Raw genomic sequence first — 21,456 nt, 5'->3', positions numbered from 1 at the left:
TGTATCACCACTGCCAGACACACAGATGTGGCTTCTGTTCATAAGTCCCTATTAAATGTTTCTCTCTAAAGAACTAGTTTTGTCAGCCTCTTTCTTTGGCCTCTCAGCTTCCTCTGACTTTGGAGCAGATTTGTATAGGCCTGGCCACTGAGAAACAATCACTAACCATTAGGAAAATGCAAATCAAAACCACAATATCATTTTATACCTACCAGGATGACCATAATACAAGGCTGTGAGAGGAAGGTATCTGGGGTCCCTTCAACCTGCCTCCCATTCTCATCAAAGTCAGCCCTCTGCTCACCGAGACAGATGCACAGCTGACTGCCTCCTTTGGAAAGGCTGATCAGAAACTCACAAGAATGCAACTGTTCATCTCTCACCTATGTGTGACCTGGAGGCCCCCTTCCCTTTGAGTCTTCCTGCCCTTGCTTTAAGTTGTCCCGCCTTTCCAGACTGAACCAATGTTCTTCTTACATATATTGATTGATGTCTCATGTCTCCCTAAAATGTATAAAACGAAGCTGTGCCCCGACCACCTTGGGTGCGTGTTATCAGGACCTCCTGGGGCAGTGTCACGGGTGCATCCTCAACCTTGGAAAAATAAACTTTCTAAATTAAGACCTGTCTCAGGTTTTCAGGGTTCACAAGGTACATAAAAAACAAGTAAGGGCAAGAATGTGGAAAAATTGAAACCCTCATACATTGCTGGTGAGAATGTAAAATGGTGTAGCCACTTTGGAAAACAACTGGGCAATACTTAAAAATGTTAAACAGTTACCACATGAAAACTGAAGTCCACACAAAAGCTTGTACATGAATGTTCATAGCAGCATCACTCATAATAGTCAAAAAATGCAAACAACCCAAATGTCAATCAGCTGATGGATAAAATGTAGTATACCCATATAATGGAATAGTTAATTTTTTGGTTTTATTTAATGAAATATTCATCAGCAATAAAAAAGAACTAGCTGCTGCTGTCTGCTCTAATGTGGACCTTGAGAACATTGTTAAATGAAAGCAGTCACAAATGACTCCATGTTTTGTGTTTCCATCCATACAAAACGTCTAGAACAGGTAAATCTATAGAGGCAGAAAATAGATTAGTGGTTGCCAGGGTCTGAGGGAATGGAAGTGGGAAATGACTGTTTATGAGTATAGGGTTTCTTTTCGGGATGATAACATTCTCCTAAAATTAGATTGTGGTATTGGTTCCACAACACTGAAAAACCACCTCACCTTAAATTGGTGAATTTTATAGTACATGGATTAGATCTCAACAAAAACTTTATTGAAGAAAAGATTTATCTGGAGATGGAGAGTGGTGATGGTTGCATAGTATGAATATACTTAATGTCCTTAAACATTAAGGTGATAAATCTTGTTATAAATAACAAAAAAAATGAGTTTCAATAAATTATTTGGGGACATTTGCGTCTTATGCCTTAGCTTGGAACAACTCTGTGAATAAAATGCTTGTGATGTGTTAAGCAACTGTGTTTATATCTGACATGAGTGACTTCCAAAATGACAGTAAGCAATTTTTTAGAAGTCAATAGCCTGACCTTAATAAGGGCTCATATTTCTCTGGCGTGTACCTTGTGCCAATGAAGTACAGGATATTTTGTTTTTTCGTCCCATCTCACGGATGAGGAAACTGAAGTTTATTGACATAACTTATGCAAGGCACAGAGGAACCTGAACACACCGTTATGTAACTAAAACCCTCACTGTTAACCACTATGCTTATATTCTGTGCCTCTCTGCTTTACTTAATTATAAAATGAGAGATTTAGATGACCTCCAATATCCTACCAACCTGAAATTCTTGTTTCATTACAAGAAAGCATTTCGTATATAATTGGGAAATATTCTGTATTATGTAAAAATTTAATCTGGCAGTGAGCTGCACTTGTGATTCTATTTAAATTGTGGGTGCATATTATCAAAGCACCTTATAGTGCTGTGTCCCAGAGGAAACCAAACATGGAACCCATTTCAATCCCCAGGCCAGCAGGCTCCTCAGACTGCAGTTCTCACTGTGCCACAGCCCATCTGAGAGACACCACAGCATCTGCATGGTGATTTTTTGTTGTCATTGTTTTTGAGATGGAGTCTCACTCTGTCACCCAGGCTGGAGTGAAGTGGTGCGATCTCAGCTCACTCCATCCCCCGGGTTCAAGCGATTCTCCTGCCTCAGCCTCCCGAGTAGCTGGGATTATAGGCGCGCGGCACCACGCCCGGGTAATTTTTTGTATTTTTAGTAGAGACGGGGTTTCACCATGTTGGTCAGACTGGTCTTGAACTCCCGACCACAGGCGATTCACCGGCCTCGGCTTCCCAAAGTGCCGGGATTACAGGCCTGAGCCACCGCGCCCGGGCATGATTTGTTGTAAAATTGTCATCCAAAGGACCACGAGGATGGCTGGATAGTAGACAAGAGTTTTACTGTCAATGTCAGTTTGCAAACCAGGGGGAGTCTCTAACATGAACCCAAAGTGCTCTCTCAGAACAGAGATTAGAGGTTTTATTTTAAAAAGAGAAACACTACGGCCGGGCGCGGTGGCTCAAGCCTGTAATCCCAGCACTTTGGGAGGCCGAGACGGGCGGATCACGAGGTCAGGAGATCGAGACTATCCTGGCTAACACGGTGAAACCTCGTCTCTACTAAAAAAATACAAAAAACTAGCCGGGCGTGGTGGCGGCGCCTGTAGTCCCAGCTACTCGGGAGGCTGAAGCAGGAGAATGGCGTAAACCCGGGAGGCGGAGCTTGCAGTGAGCTGAGATCCGGCCACAGCACTCCAGCCTGGGCGACAGAGCGAGACTCCATCTCAACAAAAAAAAAAAGAGAGAAATACTAACTTACTTCTCTTGGAGAAAGTTCATAGGCACTAGTAAGGGTCTGGGGAGCTCTGACTGGGGAGCGAAGCCAGGGGAGTCAGATCAGTCCTGGAGGTGCAAGTTATGCTGAAGCTATGGAATAAAACTGGCTTCAGGTCGGGCGCTGTGGCTTCCTCCAGTAATTTCAGCGCTTTGGGAGGCCGAAGTGGGCGGATCACTTGAGGTCAGGGGTTCGAAACCAGCCTGGCCAACACGGTTAAACCCCGTGTCTACTAGTACAAAAAACACTAGCCGGGCTGACGCCTGTAGTCCCAGCTTACGGGGAGGCTGAGGCAGGAGAAGCGCTTGAACCCGGGAGGCGGGGGCTGCAGTGAGCCGAGATCACGCCACTGCACTCCAGCCTGGGCGACAGAACGAGACAACGTCTCAAAAAAAAAAAAACAAACTTTTTTTCTTTATAAAAAGACAAATAAAAACTCTGGTTTCGGGTTACAACAGGCAGCTCAGCAGCCGGCCTGATGGTGACATTCCTCCAGGACCGCCTGCCCAGCGCTTCCCCCCACGCCGCCGCTCGGCTCTGCCGTGGCTGGGTATGGCAACAACGACACATTTTTATGGTCAAGTTTCACAAATGACACACACGAACTGTCTCGCTAACACACAGCACAAACGATGACCCGAAACAGACACCAGAAAGGAAAAAATCGAGCCGCAGTGCCGGGCATGCCGGCCCTTTCTGAAGACGTCCCCATCCGTGGCTGGAGGACAGCCCGGGCGGCGGCCGGCGGCCTCGGGGCGGGTGCGTCGGGGCAGGGCACGGCGACCCCGGGGCTTCTCGGGACCACCAGGCCGCCTGGACGCTGGGGAGGAACCCCAACCCCGACGCCTGCTAGGAGGGCACCAACCGCGCTCCACCGTGGCCAGGTCGCCGCCGCTCCCGCCGGCCAACGACAAGCTAGCGCGGCGTCTGTACGCGCGTGACGTCAGCACGCACGGCGCCAGCCCGTGCGCGTGACGTCAGCACGCACGGCGTCGGTGCGTGCGCGCCCAGAGGTTCCGCCCGGCGGCAGTCCCAGCGGAGCTTGCGGGTGCGGGTGGGACCGCGTTTCGTCCGTGGGCCCGGGGGCGGCGGGGGCCGGGGAGTGAGGGGCCGGCTGAGCCCGCCACCTCGCTGGGCCCTCCCTGGCGCCCCGCCTCGGGCGGCGGCGAGCGCGCGGGTCGCCATGTCGTACATGCTCCCGCACCTGCACAACGGCTGGCAGGTGGACCAGGCCATTCTCTCCGAGGAGGACCGCGTGGTCGTCATCCGCTTCGGCCACGACTGGGACCCCACCTGCATGAAGATGGACGAGGTCCTCTACAGCATCGCCGAGAAGGTAGCGCGCCGGGCCCTCCCGCCCTGCTGGCTGTGCTTCCGCAGCGGCCCCGCGCCTCTGCCCCGCCGGCCTCGCCTGGGGGCGCGAGCCGTTCCCCGAGGAGGGGCCGCGGCGCCGTGGTCCGGGCGATTCCCTCCCGCGCTGCGGGCGAGCGTTCTCGGGGACTGTGCCGGCGTTTCGCGCCTTTTTCTGCAGGGAGCTCCTGTAGTTGTTCACATTTTAAAGGGTTTATGATCCGCCTCCCCTCGAAGGAATTCATTATTTCTGTTGATAAGGCGTTTTTCCCAAACTTACAGTGCAGTGAACAAAATAACACTTGCAGGTTTTGAGAGCGCAGATCCTTAATTTAAAAGGATGCCCTTTTTTGGTGCCTTGTTTGTTGTATGTGTAAAGCAGAACCTTCATGTTGATAGCATAAGAAATCCTGTTTTTCTGTTGGTGTTTTCTTCCACCGCGCTTTTTGTAAGTCATGTGATTTATAGCTTAGAGTGATTAAGATGCAGGAAACATCAGGAGAAAATAGAACTATGCTTTGTTAGAACTAGTTTTCTGAATTTCTAATATTAGTACATTCAGTGGTCTTGGCACTTACTTGCCGACAATAAAAGTTGTGGGACACTATTTTATAACCAGGTTTCACTCTTTCTGTGGTTCCTCACAGCGATTTTAGGATGGCGTTTATTTAGGGTTTGCAGCTGTAGCAATAGGGCACAGGGCACAAATACTAGGGTGTTAATAAAGTATTTGCCATATTAATTTTCCGTAAGTAATTTGAGCGGTTATTCATTTTGATGAAGAGTAAAAGTAACATTGAAGTAAAAGTAACATTGAAGCTATCTTTTCTTTCACAGATGCTAAAGTAGGCTGGGTTAAAATAACTCCTTTGAGTAAAGAGTAAAGGAAAAGACTGTCTGGCCTGCCATTTATTAATTCTTGCTGTTTCTTATTTAGTAGGAGAGGCGTGATGTTAGGAACTGTTGTTATATTTTAGTTATTACAAGAATCTCTTAGAGTGCTAAAATGCATCTGTGATTCTGAGTCTATGGGTGTGGGGTGAAGTCCAGCAATGGCTTTTTAAAGAAGCCCCTCAGGGAATTCTGATGTGACCTGACCTTGAACCACACACTCAGAAACCCTTCCATGGGGGTCAGGGACAGAGGCGGAGTGCTTTATTACCAGCCATCTCCCAGCCTCTTCCTATTGGACAGCGGGACACTGAGGACTTGAAGAGCTCCCTAGGGAATCAGGAGAGCAGCAGTTCTCTCACACTGGGGCTTCTGCCAGCCAGGGATTAGAGATGATGAGTGAGGCAGTGCCAGCACATCAGCTTTTCATTGCTTGACTTGTAGTGGACAAGGGCACATACTGGAGATCCAGCGAAGAATTGACGAAGAGCAGTTTCCCAATAAGTAAATCACTGCTTGTAAATCACTGACTTTGAGTTACGAGTTCTAGAATCTTTCACTGTTCTACCTTGCAGGTGGTGGCATAAGCATCAGCTGGTGTTCAGATCCTGCTGCCGGCAGCTCGAGGCTAGGATGGCTGGCGATGTGAGGGCCGTTGTCTCATCACATCCAGGCAGAGCTCAGCAAGATGCTCTTAGCTAGGAAACAGATTTTATGTGTTAATGTAAGTGTTTAGGGTCTTTGCCAGATTTGCTCTTTTTTTCCAATTCCTTTATGTCCAATTTCTTTGTTATTACAGAATGAATCACTATATCACTAGTGGACATACACTTAAGGACAGTTGAAGTGGGCTCACTTTGGGGTATTTTTTTTTTTGGTCTTTTAAAATAGTTTGATTTTTGTTTTTGTCCAAAAATTTGGATTGCTTTATTAATAAACTTTTAATGCAAATATTATAGTATAATTATTAAAAGCGCAAACCTAGGCCAGGCACGGTGGTTCATGTCTGTAATCCCAGTACTTTGGTTGGGAGGCTAGTGTAGGCAGATCACTTGAGCCCAGGAATTCGAGACCAGCCTGGACAATACGGTGAAACCCCTTCTCTACTAAAAGTACAAATGCCAGACGTGGTGGCACATGCCTGTAGTCCCAGCTACTTGGGAGGCTGAGGTGGGAAAATCACCTGAGCCCAGGAAGTCAAGGCTGCAGTGAGCCATGATTATACCACTGAACTCCAGTCTGAGCAACAGGAGTGAGACCCTGTCTCCAAAAATAAGTGCAAACCTGAAATGCATTAAAAGACTATTCATGTTTTATTTTCTTCTTAGTATATGGGCAAAATATGACTTTCTAATTATGGAAGCCCTTTTTGGGGAAGCTCAACAGAAATTTTTGAAATGTAAGGTTTTAGTATAAAGAACAATATAACAGGCCGGGCGCGGTGGCTCAAGCCTGTAATCCCAGCACTTTGGGAGGCCGAGATGGGCGGATCACGAGGTCAGGAGATCGAGACCATCCTGGCTAACACGGTGAAACCCCGTCTCTACTAAGAAATACAAAAAATAGCCGGGCGAGGTGGCGGGCGCCTGTAGTCCCAGCTACTCGGGAGGCTGAGGCCGGAGAATGGCGTGAACCCGGGAGGCGGAGCTTGCAGTGAGCTGAGATCCAAAAAAAAAAAAAAAAAAAAAAAAAAAAAGAACAATATAACTATTTAAAAATTTCCCTGTGCAGAAATGGCAGATAATGGAGAATCTTCCTTATCTTGTTATGAGCCGTGTCTGGATGTCCCAGCTGTTTTACAGTGAGTAACAGTTGCAGATGTTCGGCTGGACTTGGTATGATTTTTCCTAGATGTGTTGTATTGATCTGCTGATTCCACAAGGCCCACTTGATCATGCTGGGTTAGAGTTGAGCTGTAAACTTCCAGAAGAAAGTTAGTCTGGAAACAGCTACACTTAAATATTTCACAGGTGCCTAGAGTTTGCTAATAAGTGTGGGGCAATTCATTTGATAAAGTGATAATAAAGTTTTCAGCTGGGCACTATGTCTCACGCCTGTGGTCCCAGCACTTTGGGAGGCCGAGGTGGGTGGTTCCCTTGAGCCCAGGAGTTTGAGAACAGCCTGGGCAACATGGTGAAACCTTGTCTGTACAAAAAGTGCAAACATTCGCTGGGCGTGGTGGCCTGCGCCTGTGGTCTCAGCTACTTGGCAGGCCAAGACTGAAGGGTATGAGTCCTGGAGTTCAAGGCTATGACAAGCTATGATCGTGCCACTGCATTCCAGCCTGGGTGACACAGCGAGACCCTGTCTCAAAAAAAAAAAAAAAAAGAGTTTTCTATTTAGCAGCTGATTTTATGCAGTTTTGAAGCCAGACAATTTCGTGTACCTTTGAGCTATCTTTCCATTTTTAGGGACACTGTTACAGCAGTGCTTTGGGGTTCACTGTCACCTAAATCCCATGATGGGTAAGAAGACTGAATGGGATATTTAAGTTTTGTGTTAAAAAGCCCACGCAGATAGAGTTTAAAGTAGCGTCAGTGAGCTGGGCACTGTGGCATGTGCCTGTAACCCCAGCTACTCAGGAGGCTCAGACGGGAGATGAGCTCAGGAGGTGAAGGCTGCGGTAAGCTATCATTGTGCCATTGCACTCCACCCTGGGTGGCAGAGTGAGACCCCATCTTTAAAAACAAAACAAAAAAATTCCTCAGTAATATTATTGACTCATGATAGTACTTTTTTTTTTTTGAAACAAGAGTCTTCTTGTGTTGTCCAGGCTGGAGTGCAGTGGCATGATCTCGGCTCACTGCAACCTCAGCCTCCCGAGTAGCTGGGACTACAAGCCTGCACCACCACCACACCCTGCTAATTTTTGTATTTTTAGTAGAGATGGGGTTTTACCATATTGGCCAGGTTGGTCTCAAACTACTGGCCTCAAGTGAGCCAGTCACATCAGCCTCCCAAAATTCTGGGGTTACAAGTGTGAGCCACCATGCCTGGCCCCTGATAGTATATTCAAATAAATTGTGTATAAGGCAGATATATATTTATGGAACTTCATAGGAGCCATATTAGGGGGTCTGTCTTAAGTATCACATGAAGGATCACAGAACGCCCATTGAACCAGTGAGAGTCAACACGCGGCCAGATGAGGAATCTTGTAGAAACAAACAGAACGGACATTCTTGGTGTTTCCTCTGGATTTTTGTCTCTGGGTAAAAAACAGCCTTGTAGCTAGCAACAAAGTATGAGGGGTAGTAATGAGCAGTGGCTGAGGATGCAGACTCTAGGTAGGCTCTTGGCACTTCATAACTGCATGAGCGTTACGAACTTGGCTCTGCGTGTCTTACGTGTGTAAAGGGGATACTCGTGCCTAACTCATAGGGTTGTAGTGGATTAGTAAAGGTTTCTGGGGCACTCCTGTCACATAGGCAGTAGTGCCACTGTTACTACTAGATTACTTCTCTCACATTACTAAGTTTGCAAGAGTTACTGTGAGAGCTGATTAAGGCAAGCATTAATTTCAAGTTATTCAGGTTTTTTATGACTTTGACATGAATTACCTAAAAATGTAAAAATCAACACTTCGAAAATTTGTTGTGCTAACTACCCAGAACACTTTTTCCAGAATTTTAGGTATTTTCTTAGCTGGTTGAGGGACTCCATACCAAAGTGTAGAACAGTGGTTGGTATCATGTGCCAGCCTTTAGCCGTGTGTTTTGTAGAGTTATTTCATTGTAACTTGGCAGGTGGACTTAGAGGCATGTGGAAGAACTGCCGAGCACTTTAATTGCTGACTTGCCTAAAGAAAAGGCATGCTTATGAGGTGTGTAGGCAAGAGAGTTGGAAAAGATACTTACAATTGTAGAGGATCAAAGAATTTAAAAATAATTTGAGGCCAGCGCGGGGGCTTACACCTGTAATCCCAGCAGTTTGGGAGGCCGAGGCAGGCGGATCATCTGAGGTCAGGAGTTTGAGACCAGCTTGGCCAACATGCCAAAACCCCATCTCTAGTAAAAATACGAAACTTAACCGGATGTGGTGGTGGGCACCTGTAATCCCAGCTACTCGGGAGGCTGAGGTGGGAGGATCTCTTGAGGCTGGGACACAGAGGTTGCAGTGAGCCAAGATCATGCCACTGCACTCCAGCCTGGTTGACGAAGTGAGCCCCGTCTAAAAAAGAAAAGAAAAAGCTGCCTTTGTTGAGGAAGTCACAGGATGACTTGGCAGAGCAGTGTGGCTGCACTCACCCAGCTCCTCCAAGTGCTTGACTACCGTGGAAATGTCGCCACCAGCAGATGCTGCTGGATGTTTGCTGATGTTTGCCCTCAGCTCGTGCTCCTCCAGTCACCCCACAGATGCCATTTCACCAAGAAAAGAGGGGGGTGAGGGGGCTGGGGAGCTCCCCTCTACCTGCCCCTTCCAGCCTCCCCTGTCTCAACTCCCAAGTCCCACAGCAACTTGCCTCTCTCTCCATAGCCACGCCTCTTGAAAGTTGTCCTCACTGAAGACCTCTGTTCCTCAGTCCTTCAGCCCCTTCAGTGTCCCCGTCCCATCCCGTCCCCTCTGGCAACCTCTCTGGGCACTCGGCACAGCTTCCGGGAGTCTCCTGCCTTGGTTTCTGAGGCTGCCTCCTTGGCATCCCTTTCCTGCCCCCAACTCTACAGTGGGCATCTGCGCTCACTCCCAAGCCTTTCCTGGCACCTGCCGCCCTGGCTGGGGTCACTGCTGGATGTAGGTGGCGGCGGTAAGGTAGCTCTCTCCAGCCCAGACTCCTTTGTACAGCTGCAGGCCAGTCACTCCCTGGAGGGCCTTTTTCTCTGGATGTCCCTTAGTTTTCTCAAACTCAGTGTGTACAAAACTGAACCCTTCAATCCCTGCTTTCTTAGAAGTAAATACATGGCCCAGAATCCCAAGCAGAAAAGGTCCTCTGTGGGCCAGTCCACCTGCGCATCTGTCCCCCCGACCTGCACCTCTGCTGCCTTGCCCTGGTGCTGGATCTGAGACCTGGCTGCTGTTCTTGTGTCTTTCTCTTTACACATGGAATTCTCTAAGGACATATTTTCCCTGCCACCCCATAACCACGCCACTGCCCCGTCTCCTGTGGGTAGGCTAATTCTGTCATGGCTTGGGGAGGATCTGTCATCCGGAGTTCAGGCTTTGGAGCCAGACAGGGTGCATCTTAGCTCTGTCCCTTCCCCATGCGGTTAGGCATCACTCACGTGACCTTTCTGAGCCTGAATTCCATCGCCTAAACCATCAGTGACATCTTTTTAGAGGTGTTGAAAGAATTAGAATCTATGAGTGAGAAGTGCCTCATACATAGTAGATTCTCAAGTAAATGTTCATGAAACTGATCTGTGGTGAAATCAGAGGATATTCAAATTCTCATGGCACATGAGCTTTATGTGGTAGTTTGCTTCTGTTACAATTCTCGGGGTTAGATACAGTGGGCCGGAGCCTGAAGGCAAAAGGAGAGTCACATTTGTATCTTTAAAGCTTTAAAGTTACGTTTACTCAGTTGCCCTCTGATTATTATTGTTGTTATTTTGAGAAGGAGTCCCGCTCTGTCCTTCAGGCTGGAGTGCAGCGGCATAATCTCAGCTCACTGCAATCTCCACATCCTGGATTCAAGTGATTCTCCTGTCTCAGCCTCCCAAGTAGCTGGGATTACAGGCGTGCACCACCACACCCAGCTAATTTTTGTATCTTTAGTAGAGACAGGGTTGCACCGTGGTGGCCAGGTTGGTCTCGAACTCCTGACCTCAAGTGATCCACCTGCCTCAGCCTCCTAAAGTGCTGGGATTACAGGCGTGAACCACCATGCCCGGCCCTGTGCTCTGCTTATTAAATGCCTGCAAATTATTAAAAACCACAGATGGTTACAATATTTACTATTTTTTTTTTTTTTTTTTTTTGAGACGGAGTCTCGCTCTGTCGCCCAGGCTGGAGTGCAGTGACCGGATCTCAGCTCACTGCAAACTCCGCCTCCCGGGTTTACGCCATTCTCCTGCCTCAGCCTCCCGAGTAGCTGGGACTACAGGCGCCCGCCACCTCGCCCGGCTAGTTTTTTGTATTTTTTAGTAGAGACGGGGTTTCACCGGGTTAGCCAGGATGGTCTCGATCTCCTGACCTCGTGATCCGCCCGTCTCGGCCTCCCAAAGTGCTGGGATTACAGGCTTGAGCCACCGCGCCCGGCCAATATTTACTATTTTTTATGTGCAAGAAAAGAGATGATAAAAATTTGTTGTGACCTTTCTTTTTTCTAAAGTACACAATTTACAACCCTGTCCAAATGATATTTAAAGTAATTTATTATTTGCATGGTGATTCCATAAGTTAATATAATGTTACTGGTATTTACTGTATCTGTCCCTGAGCAAGGCATTGAAGGGATAAAAATGAAATATTTTGACTTTCCTAATGCCTGTGACCATTTATTTTGTTGGTGTATTTATTTTAGCTTCTGTAGGGAAGTGTTTTAAGTCAAACCAAAAGACAGTTTATTAGTTTACCATGAAAATAAAGCCGGTTTCTGGCAACCTGACCAACACATTCTCACCTGGGCACTGCAGGAAACCAGAGTTTCAGAAATGAGCGTTGTCAGAGTGACTGTACTCAGAGGGGCCCATGTCTAATGCAGGCGTCACTTTGGCATTTTGAAAGCATGTGGACGGCGAAGCACACGCTCCTGCAGTGGGCCGTGTGCCGGAATTCCGAAACGGTTTTCTTCACCAAAGCTGACGGGCGGTGGAGGCCGTGTGAAGTGTGGGCTTTCTCACTCCCCGTCTCCCCACCCTGCTCCATGGTTTACATTTCCATCTTAATTTTTTAAAGACATTTCCTAAAGTAGAGAATAGAGTGAACCTTCTGTTCCTATTGTTTGACTTCAACAATTGCTGGTATTTTGCTGGTCTTGTGTTTTCTAACCCCTCATTTTTTTAGGCTGCATGTTTCATGCAAATCTCGAATATCATTATTTCACCTGCAAATTACAGTCAGGTTGTCAGAATTAGTTTTGTATGAGGAAATGCTGTGCATATCCCATTGGTTTCCCGTGACTGCTGTGACAGGACGCTGCAAGCCGAGGGACTTAAAACAACAGGAGCTTGTCTCACAGTCCGTGCACCAGAGCCCAGAATCGAGGTGTTTTCCATACTGGGCTCTCTCTGAAACCCGCCAAGGAGAGTCCTCGTATTTCTCGCAGTTTCTGGTGCTGCCAGCAGCCTCTTGCAGCTCCTAGGCTTATAGACGCCTCTGCAGTCCTCGGTGCCCCCAGGGCCTCCTGTCCCTGTGTCTTCATAGCGCCATTTTCCTATAAGGACACCAGTCGCACCAGATTGGGGCCCACCTACTCCAGTATGACCTCATTGCTTACCGTTTCCAAATTAGCCATGCTGTCAGTACTGGGTTTAGGACTTCAGCTGTTTTGGGGACATAGTTTAACTCATAACACATATAAGTGACTACAAGCTTCTAAAGGGCATTGAGTTAGTATTTATAAAGAGCCTTTAAAATGTCATATCCTTTGTTCCAGCATTGAGTTAGTATTTATAAAGAGCCTTTAAAATGTCATGTCCTTTGTTCCAGAATTTAAGGAATTTGTCCTTAGGAAATAATGAAGTATGTATACAAATTTAAGGGGGAAAATATTCACAGGTGAATAATTGATATTAATGAAAAATCAGAGAGTAATAGAAGAGTGGTGTAGGAGGCTCTTCTCGCATTGCTATAAAGAAATACATGAGGCCGGGCGCGGAGGCTCAAGCCTGTAATCCCAGCACTTTGGGAGGCCGAGACGGGCGGATCATGAGGTCAGGAGATCGAGACCATCCTGGCTAACACGGTGAAACCCCGTCTCTACTAAAAATTACAAAAAACTAGCCGGGCGAGGTGGCGGGTGCCTGTAGTCCCAGCTACTCAGGAGGCTGAGGCAGGAGAATGGCGCGAACCCGGGAGGCGGAGCTTGCAGTGAGCTGAGATCCGGCCACTGCACTCCAGCCTGGGCGACAGAGCGAGACTCTGTCTCGAAAAAGAAATACATGAGACCAGGTAACTTATGAGAAAAGAGGTTTAATTGGCTCACAGTTCTGCAGGCTGTACAGGAAGTATGGTACCGGCATTTGCTTCTCGGGAGGCCTCAGGACCTTCCAATCATGGCAGAAGGCAAAGGGGAACAGGGACGTCGCACGGTGAAAGCTGGGGCGGAGTGTCACACACTTAAACAACCTCAGCTCACTACCCCGAGGACATCACCAAGAGGATGACGCTCAACCATTGATGAGAAATCCATCCCATGATCCAGTCCCCTCCCACCAGGCCCCACCTGCAACCCTGGGAGTTAGGTTTCAACCTGAGATTTGGGTAGGGACAAATATCCAAGCTATATCAAATGGTGAAGTAATGGCATAGCCACTTGATGAATCATGCGGCCACAAAAGTTTTCCGTTTTTGGAAAGTAGGTAATGTATGTAAAAGAATGCTCATAATTGGCCGGCAGGGTGGCTCACGCCTGTAATTCCAGCACTTTGAGAGGCTGAGGTGGGTGGATCACCTGTCAGGAGTTTGAGATCAGCCTGGCTAATATGGTGAAACCTCATCTCTACTAAAAATACAAAAATTAGCCAGATGCACTAGCACACACCTGTAATCCCAGCTACACGGGAGGCTGAGGCTGGAGAATATCTTGAACCCGGGAGGTGGAGGTTGCAGTGAGCCAAGATCGTGCCACTGCACTCCAGACTGGGTGACAGATCGAGACTCTGTCTCAAAAAAAAGCTCGGCCGGGCACAGTGGCTCAAGCCTGTAATTCCAGCACTTTGGGAGGCTGAGACGGGCGGATCACGAGGTCAGGAGATCAAGACCATCCTGGCTAACACGGTGAAACCCCGTCTCTACTAAAAAATACAAAAAACTAGCCGGGCGAGGTGACGGGCGCCTGTAGTCCCAACTACTCGGGAGGCTGAGGCAGAATGGCGTGAACCTGGGAGGTGGAGCTTGCAGTGAGCTGAGATCTGGCCACTGCACTCCAGCCTGGGCGGCAGAGCAAGACTCTGTCTCAAAAAAAAAAAAAAGAAAAGAAAGCTCATAATTAAAGCAGGATACAAAATATTGTTGTACGATCACAATATGACCACATTTTGCTATGTCTGAACAGAAATAGTATAAACAAATTAAAATATATCCATAAGAAAGAGGGGAAAGAATATAGTAAAAGTAGTGCAAGGCGTGGTGGCTCACGCCTGTAATTGCAGCACTTTGGGAAGCCAAGGCAGGCGTATCACTTGAGTCCAGGAGTTCAAGACTAGTCTGGGCAACATGGCAAAACCCTGTCTCTACAAAAAATACAAAAATTAGCCAGGTGTGATGGTACGTGCCTGTAGTCCCAGCTGCTTGGGAGGCTGAGATGGGAGGATCGCTTGAGCCCAGGAGGCAGAGGTTGCAGTGAGCCAAGATCTTGCCACTGCACTCCAGCCCGGGCAGCAGAGCCAGACCCTGTCTCCGAAAAAAAGATAACAGCCATCACCCCTGGGTGTTGGGATTGGAGGTGATTTTATTTTCTTTTTATTTTTCTGGCTTTTCTAAATCTCTGATAAACTTGCAATTAAAGAAGAAATAACAGGAAATGTGTTTTATTGGGGTACTATTAGTATTTGCAAGTGTTCAAACCTAACTGCGGGAAAATGATGGCAGGATTCTACAGGCATATTTTAGAGCAGCTGTGAGATGCATGTAACTATGTAAAGGTTCGTATAGATGATTACTAGATCAGCATGAATGATATATCTGTGGACATTTTCTGTAGGACTTTCATAACTTGTTACCTGAGTGAAATTTAATTCCTAGGCAATTCTGGGAAATGGTGGCATGAGGCAGAAGGAGCCAGTGGCCAGTCCTGAAGTGTTCTGGGAAACGGTGGCGTGAGGTGGAAGGAGCCGGTGGCCAAGGTCCCGGCTATGATTGCACCACTGTGCTCTGTGGACGACAGAGTGAGACCCTGTCTCAAAAAAACAAAACAAAAGTTGCCCTGATCCACACAAATTCTTGGTTTTGTTTTTATAAATGTGCTTTTATAAAGTGAAAGCCAAAGTGTTCTGTTATTTCAGTGTTTTTTTTTTTAATCTCTTTTTAGGTTAAAAATTTTGCAGTTATTTATCTTGTGGATATTACAGAAGTACCTGACTTCAACAAAATGTATGAGTTGTACGATCCTTGTACCGTCATGTTTTTCTTCAGGTATGTTATCTTACAGTCGTTATGGAAACTGAATACTGTCAGTTTGGAAGTTTAATGTAACCAAGATCTCTTTATTTTATTTTGAAGGAAGTTGGTTCTACAGTCATATCCCAATATCATTTGTATCACCAGGCAATCAGTGTGAATCTTTTAAATAATTTTCAAAGTAACAATTCTAGTTTTAGCATTTACTTAATAACAAATTATCCTTTTGAAATAACTGCTGGGAAACTAGGTAAAGTGTAATTCAATGAAAGACATTCTTACTGACATTTTAGATACCTTGAACTAATCTGTTCGTCAAAAATGTGTTGTAAAATCACGAATTTAGGCCGGGTGCGGTGGCTCACGCCTACAATCCCAGCACTTTGGGAGGCCAAGGTGGGTGGATCACGAGGTTAGGAGTTCGAGACCAACCAGGCTAAGATGGTGAAACCTTGTCTCTACTAAAAATACAAAATTAGACAGGCGTGGTGGTGCATGCCTGTAATTTCAGCTACTGGGAGGCTGAGGCAGGAGAATCGCTTGAACCTGGGAGGTGGAGGTTGCAGTGAGCTGAGATCCGGCCACTGCACTCCGCCTAGGCAACAAGAGCAAAACTCTGTCTCAAAAAACAAAAAAAAACAAAAAAAAACCTAATTTTTTAAATACGATATCGACTTTAGTGTCCTTTTTTATATCTAAGAGGAACACCTGAACTGAATTACTTTGCTTATAAATACAAGATTATTTTATCAGCTCAAAAATTTCATTATGGAAATTTAACGGGGAAGGAAATCACCATCTGATGCTGTTTTTGCTTGTTTAGTTACCATAGAGGTTGGTGAATTAGCTACATGAGCATTAACCGTTCTCCAAAAGTGGAGCCTCCTGCTTGGTCAGGAAGGTCAGCTGGGTTGTACAGGGTATGTATTAGTTTCATAGTCTTTGTAACAAATTAGCACACATTGAGCAGCTTAAATCACCCCCCTTTTCAGAGCTCACAGCTCTGTAAGTCAGACATCCAGGCAGGGCCCGCTGGATTCCTGCTCAGGGTCTCCCAAGGTCTGAACCATGGGCCAGGTGCTTATCTGGAGTGTCTGAGGGGCTTGTTTGGGTTGTGGGCCGAATCCAGCTCTTCGTGGTGGAGAGTCTGAGACCTGCTTCCTTGCTGCTGTTACCTGAGGCCACTCTGCTGCTAGAGACCCCATCACCCTCAAAGCCAGCACCGGCATGCCAGCACGTTGAGGTATTTTCTTTTTTTTTTTTTTTTTTGAGATGGAGTCTCGCTCTGTCACCCAGGCTGGAGTGCAGTGGCCGGATCTCAGCTCACTGCAAGTTCCGCCTCCCGGGTTCACGCCATTCTCCTGCCTCAGCCTCCCGAGTAGCTGGGACTACACGCGCCGCCACCTCGCCCAGCTAGTTTTTTGTATTTTTTAGTAGAGACGGGGTTTCACCGTGTTCGCCAGGATGGTCTCGATCTCCTGACCTCGTGATCCACCCTTCTCGGCCTCCCAAAGTGCTGGGATTACAGGCTTGAGCCACCGCGCCCGGCCATGTTGAGGTATTTTCACACAAGTTCTCTGACTTCCTGAAAAGTTCTGCCTGAGAAAATGCTCTGGTTTTAGAGGACTGTGATTAGATTAGACTTGCCCAAATAATCCAGGATAATCACCTTGTTTTATTGATTTATTGAGATGGAGTCTCACTCTGTCACCCAGGGTGGAGGGCAGTGGTGCCATCACAGCATCCTTGAACTCCTGGCTTCAAGCCATCCTCTCGCCTCAGGCTGCCAAAGTGTGAGGCGCTGCCGCGGTTCTGGGCATCGGGATACGCTCCCCTGGACATGCCTTAGGCTTCCTAGGCACCTCCTGTTTGGTGAGAAGATCTGTGAGGTGCACCTGCATTTCTTGTGAACTTTTGATCTTTCATAGGTTTCAGCAAAGGTTGCGTGGCAGACCCTCAGCCTTTCCTCTGCTGTGCGTTCAGCAGCCATTTCTGAGTTTCAGCACCTTTGGCCATCCGGAGAGGCTCAAGAATTTATTCCTTTTGTTAACAGTTCTTACACGAATTTGCCTGTTTCCTCTCTTGAAGGCAGCACCTCCGAGACTTTGCTTGGAAGTTTCCGCAGCTAAATATCCCAAGTGTGTTGCTTTTGAGCTCTGATCTCCCATAACTGCGGACCCTGTGTCCCTGTTCCTCGGCCACTCTGTAACGGGGTCCCCTTTGCTCCGTTTCCCAGTAACGCACTCCTCACTTCCTTCCGACCCCACACCAGGCGTTCCTAAAGTCCATATTCCTGTTAACAGCCTGTTTGAGGCAATAGAGGCCTTTTCTAATTCTTCAGGTGAGAACAGGGAGGGCCGTCTTAGGTCTCTGTCCCCCACAGCGTGCAGTGGAGGCCAGCCTGGGGCTGGGGATGCTGTGAGGGGCAAGGAGGCTGCAGGGAACCGCCTTGGGTGGAGGCTGTAGCCTACTTAGTGTAGTTTGATATTCTTAGGACTGATGCTGTACTCTCAGAAAAGATGAAACTTCCTTCTGCTGTTGTTTCTGTGATTCAGAATATTAAGACAAACGGTACTTTAGTTACCTTATGCGCTAAACATGTATCTTGAGCCCCTACCAGGTTTGTGGTCTAGTGGTGGGGCCTAATGTCAGATAAGACAGGATTCCCACTCTCATAGGACTTTGTCTGATAGAAGAAACAGCTGAGTAAATTAGCAGGGAGTACTGAAGAAGTGAAAGGAGGCAGGTATTTATGAGATGTAAATACTGAAGAAGTAACCCCAAGTCAGATAGGGCTACAGGGAGGGCGCTACGGGCAGCCCCCGTCAGTGTAGAAGGATCTTGGTGCCTGCTGCATGCAGCGCCGGCCTGCAGCATGGAGAATGAGAGGGCGGCCAGAGGTGGGCTCCAGACCCCGATCAGATTTGCCTTTCCTGAACCACAGACTTCACTGGGAACGCTTTCTATGGAATAGTAGGTGGAAGCCAAATGCATGATCTTGTGGAAGTGAACGTTAAAAAACAGTCTTCAGGTGGGGCATGCCTGCCGCCCAGCCACTCTGCAGGCCGGGGTTCGAGTCCAGCCTTAGTAACATAGACCTCATCTCTAAGAAAAATAATCAGGTCGGGCGCAGTGGCTCACACCTGTAATCCCAGCACTTCGGGAGGCCAAGGAGGATCACTTGAGGCCGTGAATTTGAGACCAGCTTGGGCAACATAGGGATACCCCATCTCTACAAAAAACTAGAAATTAGCTGGGTGTGGGGGCTCATGCCTGTGGTCCCTGTTACGTAGAGGACTGGGGTGGAAGGATCATTTGGGCTGGGAGGTTGATTTTGCTGCCGTGCCCTAGCCTGGACGACAGCGAGACCCCATCTCAGAAAGAAACTTCAACAAACCAGGATAAGTTTATGCCAGTACAACAAAGGGCTAATATCATTATCTTGTGAAGTGCACATAAGTATTCATAAGAAAAAGAACTAGTCTCTTGAAAGATAAGTAAAGAATCATCTGCTTCCCTCACCATAAACATGCAAAATGTCATCTTCATTTCATAGTCGAAGGGCTTTTAATACAATTTATGTCAGTGCTCAGAAGAGCACCATGGAAAACACATTGCTTTTATCAGGTAAATTAGTACAAATTAGATGGGGGTCTCGTTTTGTTATCCATGTTGGTCTCAGACTCCGGGCCTCAAGTGATCCTCCTGCCTCAGCCTCCCAAAGTGTTGGGATTACAGGCTTGAGCCACTGTGCCTGCCCTCCTTTGAACTTTTAATTTCCCCTTAGAATATTTGTCCTAAATAAATACAGAAAAATGCAGGGAAAAGCATGGTGGTTGATGCATTGCATTTTTAAAAAGCACGTTTAGGTCCTTCCTGTGTTCTCCTGCATCATGGCAGACACTCTCGATTTTACGCGTTCTTCAGTGATGTTAACAAGAACTTACAGCATTGTTTTCAAGGAATTCTTTTTTAAAGGGATTTTTATGAGAATGGATGCCCTTGTTTCTCTTTGCAGGAACAAGCACATCATGATTGACTTGGGGACTGGCAACAACAACAAGATTAACTGGGCCATGGAAGACAAGCAGGAGATGGTCGACATCATAGAGACTGTGTACCGCGGGGCCCGCAAAGGCCGTGGCCTGGTGGTGTCCCCCAAGGACTACTCCACCAAGTACCGCTACTGAGGCACCTGAGTCTGCGCGGATAAACGTCCTGGAGCCCTTTTTGTGCGGAAATGTTTTAAGCTATTTAAAGCCTTTGGAAAATACAGGAAGCTCCAGGGCTGGAGGACCTCTGAGGTGGAATTGATTACATGGTCTTAACTCACCAAAATAAACAAGCACGTGGTGAGAGGAGCAGGCCTACTTGTTTGTTCTCAGGAAACTTGATGAATAGATGACTGATTTTTCCTAGTCAAAGTTAATTCTTATCCTTGGAGTAAAACAAAGGTGTTTATCCTATGAGGTTGTGCATTTTGTGTACTTGATTAGTTTGCTGGGGCTGGTTAGTTTGCTGGGGCTGCGGTGACAGCGTGCCACGAGCTGGGCCTTAACAGAGAAGCTCTCACAGCTTTGCAGGGCTGGGTCCGAGATGGGGCGTCGCAGGGTGGGTTACTACTGAGGCCGTGAGGGGAGTCTGCTCAGGCCTCTCCCTGGCTTCTGGGGGCTGCTGGTCTTGTCAGTTCCTTGGTGTGTGGAGACTTCTCCCCATCTCTGCCTTCGCCTGTGTCCTCCCTGTGTGGGTGCTGGTCTCCAAAATTTCCCCTTTTTGTAATGACACCGTCTGTGTTGGATTGGGGCCCACCCTCCTCCAGCGTGGCCTCATCTTAACTGATTACATTTGCAAGGATCTTACGTCTACAAAAGTCACAGTCTGAGGTGCTGGGGGTTAGGACTTCAATATATAAATTTTGGGGTTACACAGTTCAGTCCATGCAGAACCCAAAGGCTTACTCTTACTCTGGTTATAAAGACAGTACAATAAAATATTGTTTAGAGCCTTCCCTGTAAGGAATAGAAGAGCTATTTTTTATTCTTCCCAAGATTGTATTTGATGTAAACATTTTCTGTAGAAGCCATGGCCCTTCAGTTCATATAGTTAGAAAATTTCCTTATTGGCCGGGCACGGTGGCTCACGCCTGTAATCCCAGCTACTTGGAAGACTGAGGCAGGAGAATTGTTTGAACCCGGGAAGTGGAGGTTTCAGTGAGCTGAGATCACGCCACTGCACTCCAGCCTGGGCAACAGAGCAAGACCCCGTCTCAAAAAAAGAAAAGAGAAAATGTGCTTGTTACAGTCTCAGGTTTCTCTTGCCCTCTCTGCTAGCCGTGTGGATGGTTGGTTGGGAGCTTCGTGTCCCGTCTCAGCACACTCAGCGCTCTGAAGTGAAAGTGAGGAAGGGCGGGGATGGGGGCACCTGAGCACACCCTGGGCCCTCTGACCTCAGACCCAGGCTCTGCCCCACCAGGTGACCTTGGGCACCTTCTCTGAGCTTCCATTTTCTCCTTGGTAAAGGCGGGTAATAGTGTCTGCCCTGCACACAGATGTGAACACGGAAGCACATGGTACCTGCGGGGCACGGGAGTGGTGCACAGGGCTCACTGCTGTCGGGAGATTGATCGCTGTTGTGAAAACAGGAGGTTACTTACAGAATGGCTCACTGCTGTCGGGAGATTGATCGCTGTTGTGAAAACAGGAGGTTACTTACAGAATGAAGCACATTTTTTCCATACACTACAAATGAGTGTGTGCTTTTTAAATGGATTTAAAATTCAAATGCAAATCTCTAGTTTAATCTCCCATGTGCTGATTTTCCCATGTATAAAGTAGGGGAGTGTTAACACCATACCAGAGTGAGGGGCTAGGGAGAACATGTATGTGACCTCGAGTACCTGGCATGGAACAGACACTCAGTATTATACTCCGGATATTTCTCCAGAGCAGGTGAAACAGACGGCCAGGAAGCGCACAGAATGACAACATCACTGCTCGTTAAGGAAGTGCAAATCAAAACCACAGTGAGACGCCACTTCACACCACGAGTTCGGCTAGATACAAAACGTAGATCACAATAAGCGTTTGCAAGGATGTGGAGAAATTGGAGCCCTC

The 21,456-nt window shown here is 47.4% G+C and overlaps 1 protein-coding gene across 4 annotated transcripts; it reads left to right on the top strand.

Annotated features, from left to right (window-relative positions):
* The first annotated feature begins 3,864 nt into the window (after positions 1-3,864).
* On the top strand, positions 3,865-21,313 carry TXNL4A (thioredoxin like 4A). Of its 4 annotated transcripts, none has more exons than XM_025365396.1 (4): positions 3,865-4,220; positions 5,701-5,849; positions 15,255-15,358; positions 19,362-20,362. In XM_025365396.1, the coding sequence occupies exons 2-4, from the start codon at positions 5,814-5,816 to the stop codon at positions 19,531-19,533; spliced, it is 312 nt and encodes a 103-aa protein (XP_025221181.1). In that variant the 5' UTR covers positions 3,865-4,220; positions 5,701-5,813; the 3' UTR covers positions 19,534-20,362. The 4 variants fall into 4 exon arrangements, with proteins under 4 accessions (XP_025221181.1, XP_025221180.1, XP_025221178.1 ...); XM_025365394.1 differs by lacking the exon at positions 5,701-5,849 and adding an exon at positions 21,287-21,313 and having other exon boundaries at positions 3,882-4,220; positions 19,362-19,575; XM_025365395.1 differs by lacking the exon at positions 5,701-5,849 and having other exon boundaries at positions 3,871-4,196.
* The last annotated feature ends 143 nt before the right edge of the window (positions 21,314-21,456 follow it).

The sequence above is a fragment of the Theropithecus gelada genome, chromosome 18 (assembly GCF_003255815.1).
Source record: "Theropithecus gelada isolate Dixy chromosome 18, Tgel_1.0, whole genome shotgun sequence".
NCBI classification, from domain to species: Eukaryota; Metazoa; Chordata; class Mammalia; order Primates; family Cercopithecidae; genus Theropithecus; species Theropithecus gelada.
The sequence above is the reverse complement of the archived record's forward strand: the minus strand, read 5'-3'. Positions and strand labels throughout refer to the sequence as shown.

Bases quoted from the DNA above. Each gene is read 5' to 3' on its own strand.
- TXNL4A (XM_025365394.1), top strand. From the start codon at position 4,068: ATGTCGTACATGCTCCCGCACCTGCACAACGGCTGGCAGGTGGACCAG. The intron at 4,221-15,254 runs GTAGCGCGCCGG...ATCTCTTTTTAG, and splicing joins TCTACAGCATCGCCGAGAAG to GTTAAAAATTTTGCAGTTAT. The intron at 15,359-19,361 runs GTATGTTATCTT...TTCTCTTTGCAG, and splicing joins ACCGTCATGTTTTTCTTCAG to GAACAAGCACATCATGATTG.